This window comes from Lipotes vexillifer, unplaced genomic scaffold (genome assembly GCF_000442215.2).
Source record: "Lipotes vexillifer unplaced genomic scaffold, Lipotes_vexillifer_v1.1 scaffold937, whole genome shotgun sequence".
NCBI lineage: Eukaryota > Metazoa > Chordata > Mammalia > Artiodactyla > Lipotidae > Lipotes > Lipotes vexillifer.
In genome coordinates, this window is record NW_006795975.1 from 1440118 (window position 1) to 1450594 (window position 10477).

Genomic DNA, 10477 nt, shown 5'->3' on the forward strand with positions numbered 1-10477 from the left:
TCGGCATTCTTGGTGTCTTGTATTTTTCACTTCCCCTCCTTCATTGGGTTGAGGAGCTGCTAGATGTACTCCTTACCTTCTAGGAAATTAAATTTTAACGTTTTGGGGTTGCTAACTATCAGGTGGGTAGATTGGTGTCTGGTACATGCTAACACAACTAAATCAGTGTTGAAGGTCTTGCTAAGAGATTGTAGCTGCTTCTTGATGGGTCATCTTTGGTTCCATGGTTCTTGGCACAAATGCTTCCTGTAAATGACTGTTGATTCCCTAAAGACAGGAGTTGGATCTTAACTGGATTGATAATAGCCCAGTAATTTTTCTTAGATTTGATTTTGGAGCTTTTGCAAAGGAAGGTGTGTTCTGGGTAATTACTACCTTCTATTGCCCAGTCAGTGCTTTAATCTGGTTCTTAAGCCATCAGGATAGCTCTGATCTCTAGAAGTTTATTTCTAAGCTGAGGTAGTTAGAAGACCTCAAGGGTGTAAATGGCTGACTCAAATGCTGGCCCTGGGAAGGTCTAACTTCCTCACTTTTTATCCTCTTGAGATGTTAGTGAATTTACTACCTAAAGTGTTCTTTAGAAAAGATAAATAGCTGTGAGACCTTCCTGTGGGAATTTATTGAAGACTAAGGATAATATTTTTCTTTGTATCCTGTTCCCAGTGGAGGTAAGTGAGAAAAAAGTAGCAGTTTGCTACCACCTGGAATTTCTAATATGACCTTTAGATCTATGAAGTTGTATGAAAACAGAGGGTGCAGTGGTTTTACCCAGTAACACGACATTTGATAGACTTCCAGGTTAAAATCGTTTTTCTCTGGATTCACAGTGTATTAGAGATATTCAGGCAGTTAAGTCGGTGAAAAAATCAACCTTGAAAACTATGGGCCAATTTGTGCTTGAGTTCACTAGTTATAGCCATTCTTAAACTTCAATATGACAAAGAATCGCCTGGAGAACTTGTTCAAAATGCTCATTCCTGAGGGTGCCTTCTCTAGTTTGGGCTTTGCGATAAGGATGTCTGCAAGTCCAACATCAGAAGTAGGTGGAGAAGGCAGTGTGTGGAACTGTGGTTTAGTGGATAGTCATAGAGTCTTTGGGGAACATCGCGACAGAAAGATTCTGGGGGCAACAGCTATGAAAGATTTTCCGTTTCCAGATAAACTACTTTATCCAGAGTTCCAAGTGTTACGTCTGTTCCTGATTGACCTGTGTTTTAGCCAAGTGCTGGAGGAGCTAAATGATGAACCTATTGTTCTGGGATTGTTCCATGTAAAGGTATAATGAAGGACGCACAGACAGGACCAGAACCCGATTTCTTCACGGCCAAAACAACTTGATTACTCTAAACTACGTTGTTGCTCAGGAAGGTTTTTCATTCCTTTTAGTAATAGGTTGGAAAATGAAAAGCTTTAGGTTTGGATCTGCATGTGCTCAGAATGACAGAGCCAGTGAGAACCTGCTCACTTTTTAAATCAGTGGGAATTGTTTGGCTTTGAACGTTGTGGAAGCAAGAAGAATAATAGGAAATAAGGAGGAAAATAAGTTACTTTTTCCTTGTGCAGTAATTTTAACCGTTAACCTGTCTCTAAAGTTAGTGACGTTACTGTTCAGATTTGCAAAAATAGAAAATATGTATTATCGAGTATCTAATTGTCTGATTTCCCCCATCTTTTCTAGGAGGTGTGATTGCCTATATCAGCTCTTCCAGCTCAGCCTCTAGCCCTGCGTCTTGTCACAGTGAGGGCTCCGAGAACAGTTTCCAGTCCTCCTCCGTCCCATCTTCTCCGGCTAGCACTAATGCTGATAACAACGGGAATCCCAAAAATGGCCATCTCTCCAATACTGAAGGCATCCTGAAGGATGATCGGATAGATTGTTCTATGAAAACAAGCAAATCGAGCGCACCTGGGATGACAAAGAGTCACAGTTCAGTGACAAGTGAGTTATTTAGTTTTCTAAAGGTTTGTGCCACCAATTGCAGGTGGGGCTTGTTTTATCAGCTGCTCATTTGGGGGACCATTTTATTTTGGGGTATAATTTTCACTCCCTTCTGGGTAATCATAGTTCAGTAGTTAGGTAAGAAATCAGTGATGATCTGAAAAGTTGCAGCCTAGGGGCTGTCATAATTGGTTCTTGCTGCAGAGCAAGATCTGTGCTTGTGTACTCTGACCGTGTTTCCTCCGAGGGTAGCCTCTTACCCCATTTCACAGTTATCTCTCTTCTGCACTCCTAGTGCCGAATCTGGTTTCTAGACGGAGTACTTACTCGTGGAAAGGGGTTTGCTATCATGTAGTTGGAGCTAGGAACATTTAGTGGATTGGAATATCCAAATGAGTCATGGAAATTTGGATCCCTGAGTGACTGTGGAGGTGATGGGCTGGTACAGGGCAGGATCAGGCAGAGATGGGGCCTGACTGGGACCAGCAGGTGAGTTGAATTGAGTAGTTGTACAGCAGCCTGTGGAGACACCCCTTTGCACCTTTTGTTGATTGACATCTCTGGCTAACTTCTTAATTCTTATCCAGCAGGATTGTTTTCTTAGCTCTGGTTGCATGTCTGATGTGAAGTAACTCTAGATTTATAAAATTTCAGTGTATGTTTAAAATCATTGGGAAAGGAAAAACTAGCTCTCGCTGAGATATTTTTGGCAGTGCCATAAACTGTTTAAAAGAAATTGATGATTTCTTCTGATATGTCAATTTGGTGTAAAGATTTTTCTTTTACGTTTTAAAAGTAGATTTGTATATTTTGAAAGTACTTACAGGTTGAACAAAATAAAATACTCAGTTGGAAAGAAAACAAACAATTTTAGTTTTTCTTCCAGCATTTCACTTTTGTGTCTGTTTGTGCCTTAGAATTTAGTGGCATGGTTCTACTGTGTAAAGTCTGCGGGGATGTGGCGTCAGGATTCCACTATGGAGTTCATGCTTGTGAAGGCTGTAAGGTAAAGCATGCTTTTGTTTCTTTAAGCTACCGATTCTGGGATTAAAGAAATTGCAGTTAGGATTGCCAATTTACACAGCTGATAATCTGGGAGGAGGAGAGAAGTCAGCTGTTCCTCTTAAAGTTTTAAGCATTTTATGTAGTGTATAAACATAACTTGTTTTGAAAAATATATTTTAAATTCAGTGAAACTATTTCTTTTTTCTTTAAAATTTTGATATAAATAAATTTGCTATCTCACTCAAACTTAAGTATGGTATGAAGTGTTTATTCATTAATGTGTCAGGCACTGTTCTAGGTGGTGGCGGACAGCAGGGAGCAGAGCAGATGAGGCGCTACTGCCTTTCTGGGACTTAGTTTAAACCAGACTTCGAGTAGGTCTCATCAGATACTTTGACATTCTGACAATGTTGGGTGCTAGGAGTTGGGAATAATTCCTAGATGTTTGTAAAAATGTGCTGTCTTCAGAAGTGATGCCAAGTAAGTAAAAGAATCTTGAGTATAAATTGAGCCCTTGGGAAAGCTCATTTATAAGTTTAGTTGAATATTCCTGAGTCAGATAATTCCAAGTGAGAAGTCTATACCTCCTACTTATATCTAGGGAATCTCTCTCTTTCCTAATCTGGCACAGTCCTTTCTTCTGAGTATCTAAAATTTACATGGCCAAGACACGTGCTCTTGCTGTTCTCTGACTGAAGCAGGAATACAGTTTGGCAGGATGTGGTGGGTGAGCAAAGCAGTGAATGTACATGATGAAAGAGAAAATATTTTCTAGGGTGGCTCTGAATGAATTGTGAATTTTGTAGCTCTTAATGGCTCGATCACTTCACAAGGCTACTCAGTATTTTGTACAGATGTAGCACTTTTCCACTGTTTTAAAATTCTATAAATTGTTCTTTTTTTTTTACAAAAATATGAAATAATGTGGGACAGGCATTAGTCTCGCTTTATAGCTAGAGAAACAAAAGCACAAGCACATGAGCCTAGTTGTGTATTCCTGATAAATACCACATATAATTGCTCTTAAAGATGTGTCTAGCTCAGATATTATAGTGTCCAAGTATAGTATTGCAGTAACAAAGTATAAAAATGTTGTATCCCATAATTACTAATATAGAGTCATCAAATATGTGGTTAGTTATGATAGTCAAGGGAAGTGCAGTTTAAAATAATTTTGGTAATTTTGATTTTGCTGAAAAAGTCAGGGGAACCATTAAGCTGGAGATCTTTGAAGACCACTCACAGAGCATGAACTTAAATTGGGTAGTGAAGGCAGTTCTGTGTAGCCATCTAGCTGGGAACTGTCTTTCCTGGATCCTTAGTTGGTATGTGGCGTGTGGTGTGACACTTACCTGTTGCGGACAAGTAGCCAGGAACATCTGGCACATATAAGTAGGCCTTGCTGGTGTCAGCAGGTAATAATCCAGGAAAGACCGAGTTCTACCAAAGTAATGCTTAGTTCTAGTGAGGAAGTTACGGTATGGAACACATTTCTCTGTCAACTTGTTGAAAATGTCATTAATGTTTCAAGGGTTTTGGAATTTGTATGTGATTAAAATGTGAGCCGGAGGGCGTGCCGGCAGGCAGGGCTGGTAACAGGGTAAAGTGTAGGATGGGGGTTGGGTGGGCAGGGGTCTTTGGAAGTACTGAGATTCTCCAGTGGGAAGCATGGGAGAAGGGCTCTGCTTGGCTAGTAGGCACAGGTGCTTGCTGATGTCGGTAAGAACCCAGTTAAACTCTGTGTGTCAGTATTCTGCTTCCCTCAGCTCTAAGCCAGAGTTTCTTCCTGGTGGCTAGCAGTGTCCTGGCTGGTTAGGTGTGGGAGGACGCTTACAGGGAGTTCATCTGGATGTTTTTAAATGGATGGCTACGTCTTCCTTTGTTCTTAGGGTTTTTTCCGGAGAAGCATTCAGCAAAACATTCAGTACAAGAAGTGCCTGAAGAATGAAAACTGCTCTATAATGAGAATGAATAGGAACAGATGTCAGCAGTGTCGTTTCAAAAAGTGTCTGTCTGTTGGAATGTCGAGAGATGGTACGTCCCCAGTTTAAAGAGTGCTCTCCTTAAAGCGCGTGGAGCTTGGCCCTTATTTCTCAGCATAAACCGGAGCTATAAGCCGATTACCAATGGCCCCCTTGTGCTCAGGGTGAAACAGATTTTAGAAAACACATTTTGATGCCTTGTAGGATGCCAAATTCATTCAAGTCAAAATTCTAGCATCATCACCCCAGAAACAGCTTTTGGCTCTCATCTTTTTTTGTTGCTTGCCTGTGAAAAGACCCATTTTTTCCCTATGCAATTTGAGTACTTTTTCTTTTTCCTAAAAAAAAAAAAAAAAAAAAATTTACTTTTTCTTGATATAGGAGTCCTTGGCTTTTTTCCCTGATCTCTTAGCAGTCCTGAGGAACCCATTCCTCCCTACGTGAATCAGCTCTATCACTTCTTAGTCCTGATATGACACAGTGCTTTTAGGGCACTGATTCTGAATACTTTGAAAGGAGATGCAAAATTGAAAGAGACGTCGGGTCTGGAGTGGAGGTGGTTGCTCATTTCTGGCATGATCCACTCCCGTGGAAAATAAAGGTTGTGGTGATTTGTAGGACCTTTAGTATTATTTATGGATGACGTCCCTGGAAGATGTGACTCTTCCGTCTGTTGTTCTTGGGAAATCATTTTTGGATAGTCTCATTGTGTTCTAAGTAACATAATAGAGGAGTATGAGGTTTTCAGAGGGATTGGCTTCGTAGAGTTAATTAAGAATTGCTAAGAATGAACCTTGTGTTTATCTAGGGAAGGGTCATTTAAGCAGTCCTTTAGATTACTCTAGTATCTTACTGATGCAGAAATATAGTATTGTAATAAGGAGGTTCTTGAATGACAGGTTTCAGCAATTGATGTTTTGTATTTTCAGTTGCTTGAAAATTTTTTTATAGCACTAGAAATACTAATCCAAACTTGGTGGATATTGTGATTTCCCCAAAAAGAGTAAAAATGGCCATCGGGAGGGAGCAGAGGTAGAGTGTGCACCATGATAAAATTGTTTGTCTGTGGTCATGACAATGTCAGAGGCTGCAGTTAGATTAGTGAGGCTTTCTTGCTGGGTGGGTATTTAATTTTTTTATCTCTATATAAATGTTAGGTGGAAAGAAGCTTTTTCCCCTCAGGGATATGAACGTTGGAAACAGGACTCATTCTAAGACTAGTCTCTAAGGTAGTGCAGGATGAATGATTTTATTTTTGTTTCATTGATTTTAATTGAAATCCAGCAAGTTTATTTTCCAATAACTGCATTTCTATTGACTGTGATTTTTCTTTTCTTTTCTTTCTTTTTTTTTTTTTTAAAGATTTTCTCTTTTAAGAAGTTGGAAAAGGAGATCCCTTCATAGTTGGGTCTTGAGAATAAGGTTACAGAAATGAACGGACAGAGGTCATTCAGAGAGTGATTGTACCTGTGGGGGATGTGGGTAGCTGAGTCACGTGTGCCTTCTTGAGAACAGAGCCTTCAGCTTTCTTAGTAAGGTGCTGTATAGTAATGCTGGTCTGCAAACTGATTTCCATCAGTTAATGTCAAACTTCTTTCTTAGGCTTTGTTTATAAAACACCCTAGAGATCTTCTGAGCTTTATTTTGAGAGAAAAATGAAAAATTGTCTTCCTGCTCCCACTTCCTGTGGTACCAGAAAAACATAACCAGCAAGTTAAGGATAATTTGGGCCAGACACAAATGGATGTTCTTTACTCATATGACCAGAAGCCATAGCTATCAGAGCCAGTTTTGTGTTATTTTGTATAAACGGGTCTTATTTAGAATGTAGATGTTAAATATCTTTTTCTTCAATAGCTGTTCGGTTTGGTCGTATTCCTAAGCGTGAAAAACAGAGGATGCTAATTGAGATGCAGAGTGCCATGAAGACCATGATGAACAGCCAGTTCAGTGGTCATCTACAGAACGACCAATTAGTAGAACATCATGAACAGACAGCTTTACCAGCCCAGGAACAGCTGCGACCCAAGCCCCAGCTGGAGCAAGAAAACATCACAAGCTCTTCTCCCTCTTCGGATTTTGCCAAGGAAGAAGTGATTGGCATGGTAACCAGAGCGCACAAGGATACCTTTATGTATAATCAGGAGCAGCGAGAAAACTCGGCAGAGACCGTGCAGCTGCAGAGAGAACGGATTCCTAAGAACATGGAGCAATATAATTTGAATCATGACCGTTGTGGCAGTGGGCTTAGCAGCCACTTTCCTTGTAGTGAGAGCCAGCAGCACCTCGGTGGACAGTACAAAGGGAGGAACGTAATGCATTATGCCAATGGGCATGCCATTTGTATTACAAATGGACATTGTGTGAACTTCTCCAATGCTTATACTCAGAGAGTATGTGATAGAGTTTCCATAGATGGATGTTCTCAGAATGAGAACGAGAATAGTTACCTGTGCAACACTGGCGGCAGAATGCATCTGGTATAGTGAAATCACTTCTTTTGCTCACTTTCTATCAAGGAAAGCTTTGAAGGCTTTCTTCTATTCAGAGGACAGGGGTGGGGGTGTCAGAAAACCTAAGAGATTTACAGAATCAGTTTTGCGCAGTACTTTAGGTCAGATATTTTTAATAAACATCATTTGTTGAGTGAGCTGATTTCATACAGAGCTAGGTACAGGCGTGTTATTTGATTGGTACTATGATTGGGATTAGGATCTTATGTAAAATATGGATCATGAAGAATCGGTCCTAATTCTTAGAAATCCTTTTCAAACTTGAAGCGTTCAGGTTAAGCATTGCCTTCCTAGCTTTGGGATTTTCTCAGAGGGCTGATCTTTTAGCTTGCCGTGGTCGGTAATTCCTTGATTTAGAAGGAAGGTGTTTTCTTTAACCATTATGATGCAAAAAGGTCTTTGGATATAGAACATGGATGTTTCGTTGTTTGAAAATTTAGGCATAGTTTAATATAATTCGCTGGTTTCTAAGGATTTTCTCAGACTTCATCCTATGGAATGAGTTAATGTTACTCATATCATTTAAGTGTTTTCATCAAATACAGTAGTCTACATGAAAGTACATTGTTTATATTCAGCCCTAATTTCATCTAAAACAGCAGTAGCTCGGCACTTCCAGTTTACACAGTGAGATCCTTTGATAGTGCTTGGTATTTTCTACAAACAGGTAATTAAAATCTTCTTTTTTCATTTTCAAGATAGTTGACTCTACCCCAGTCCTAATGTTAGATTTTTTGGGGTCACTTACAAGTATTTGATTCCATGGATCTGGAAGGTAGCATCATATTTTTTTAGGCTTAGTGGCTCTGTTAAGGAGGGAAAAAACGTGTAAGCATTTAGGTTCTGATCTGTGATACTCTCCATGGTTATAGAATCGTCCCATTCCTCGATCTCCTATGGATTTAATGAAAATTTAAAGGCTGATTTTACTAATAGAGTATACAGTGTATGTTTCATAATCTTTGTAGTGTCCTAATACCTTCTTTGGCTTCCTATTTTTTTCCTCTCCAATTCTTATTTAGAAGGTCCATCTTGTATGTCCAGTCATTGTGTCCTAATTGAACAAGTGGAGGCCAGTGGTCATACCAGTGTATATGAAATAAGTGGTCAGTGACCTTTTTTAAAAAAGTGAGGCATCTCACTGTCTTTTCCTGTTTGAAATTACAACAGTGTAATTGTGCCTATTTAGAAAAAAGTGAATTTTGAAATACTAAGTGTGGGGTTGGACTCTAGGCCTGTGACTTCTAGCTGTATTTGGATAAATCACTAAACCTCATAAAGTCCCATTTCCTTATCTGAGAAATGGTAATTATAATGTCTGCCACGACTACGTAGTAGGGTTGAGAATCAAGTGAATGAATACGTATGAATTTGATTGAAAACCATAAAACCCAGTGCAAGATGGCAGCAGTATTACAAAATAAACTCTCAAACCTGTGCAACAGGTTTTTGAACTAGCTTGTGATAGATGTACTTTTTGCTTAGGCTACCTCTTTTATGATAAGTTAATTGCTGTTTGAGTTAGGTTGCTCTGAGGCGCTCTGTCACAAGGCAAGTAGCAAATGGAGAGAGTGCTAACATTAGTAGATTTTACTGGTGTCGGAAGGTATATTCATGGGGTTTCCATTGATTGATATGCTACCTTTGAAATTTCTTTACCACCTCTCACAATTCAGTAGTTCTTCTGTTTTATGCGTATTAGGTTTGTCCAATGAATAAGTCTCCGTATGTGGATCCTCATAAATCGGGACATGAAATCTGGGAAGAATTTTCGTTGAGCTTCACCCCAGCAGTGAAGGAAGTGGTGGAGTTTGCAAAGCGTATTCCTGGCTTCAGAGATCTCTCTCAACATGACCAGGTCAACCTTTTAAAGGCTGGGACTTTCGAGGTAGGTTTTATTTATCCTGAATATCGATACAGGGCAAGGTAGTATTTTATTTTATTTTATTATTATTTTTTTAAACGAATTTATTTATTTTGGCTGTGTTGGGTCTTCGTTGCTACACGTGGGCTTTCTCTGGTTGCGGCGCGCAGGCTTCTCGTTGCGGTGGCTTCTCTTGTGGAGCACAGGCTCTAGGTGCGCGGGCTTCAGTAGTTGTGGCACATGGGCTTCAGTAGTTGTGGCACGCAGGCTCAGTAGTTGTGGCGCACGGGCTTAGTTGCCCCGCGGCATGCGGGGTCTTCCCGGACCAGGGCTCGAACCCTTGTCCCCTGCATTGGCAGGCAGGTTCTTAACCACTGTGCCACCAGGGAAGTCGAAGGTAGTATTTTACTTTGATTCTTTTCTCAACAACTGTTTATAGTCCAGAGGCTGAAAATATCAACAAAAGAATGACCATCTCAGGATCTTGGGAAAAGACAAGGTAAAGGCCGAGTTACTTAGGACTTTAAATACAAATGGACTGTATTTGCAGCACATGAACTCCAAGTTCTAGAATCGCTTTCAGGTGTGGACTTGGTGGGTTCTCCGAGTTAGACACCTCCTGAAAGCCTAACCCAGTGTTTACTATGTTCAGTACTGGACACGAAGGGTAAATAGATGGTGGTTTTTGTCTCCTAGGGGACGGTAGGATATTTGGGAGTTGTTTCAGACATCTCTTATGTACCACTGTGGATCTTCATGGCCTCGCCTCACTCCAGGATCCTTGGCTACTTTTGCTACTCCACCTACTCTTGCTGTGGCGCCTTCTGCCTGGGCCTGGGGCACCCCCTGTTGCCAGTTTGAGTAGGATGCAGACAGAGCCTCTCGCTGTGCTTGCTTAGGGACCTCTCACCTGTCTTCCCCGGGCTTCCCTGCTGCTGCTGAGGTGGGAAAGGTCTCAGCACTTGCTCAGCACTCACGTAGGCATTATCCTGAAATGCAGGGGGTGGGTGGGACGTTGATGCCGCTGGGCCCAGTCTTTGATCAGCAGGGGAAGGGAGCTGGGGGAAGATCTTCACTTCCCCGGATGGTCCCACAGGATCGGGCTCTCAGTTGTTCTTGATGTCAGGTGGTGTCCAGCTTAGCAGTATGTCCTCTAATACTGACTCTCTTTCCC

The 10477-nt window shown here is 40.8% G+C and overlaps 1 protein-coding gene across 1 annotated transcript in view; it reads left to right on the forward strand.

Moving 5' to 3' along the window:
- NR1D2 (nuclear receptor subfamily 1 group D member 2) overlaps positions 1–10477 on the forward strand; it is a 26825-nt gene that overhangs the window by 4899 nt on the left and 11449 nt on the right. Inside the window, exons 2-6 of the mRNA XM_007468060.1 lie at positions 1679–1939; positions 2857–2945; positions 4834–4978; positions 6784–7406; positions 9142–9327. Of these exons, the coding sequence (XP_007468122.1) occupies positions 1679–1939; positions 2857–2945; positions 4834–4978; positions 6784–7406; positions 9142–9327 (1304 nt within the window). The remainder of the gene's footprint in view (positions 1–1678; positions 1940–2856; positions 2946–4833; positions 4979–6783; positions 7407–9141; positions 9328–10477) is intronic.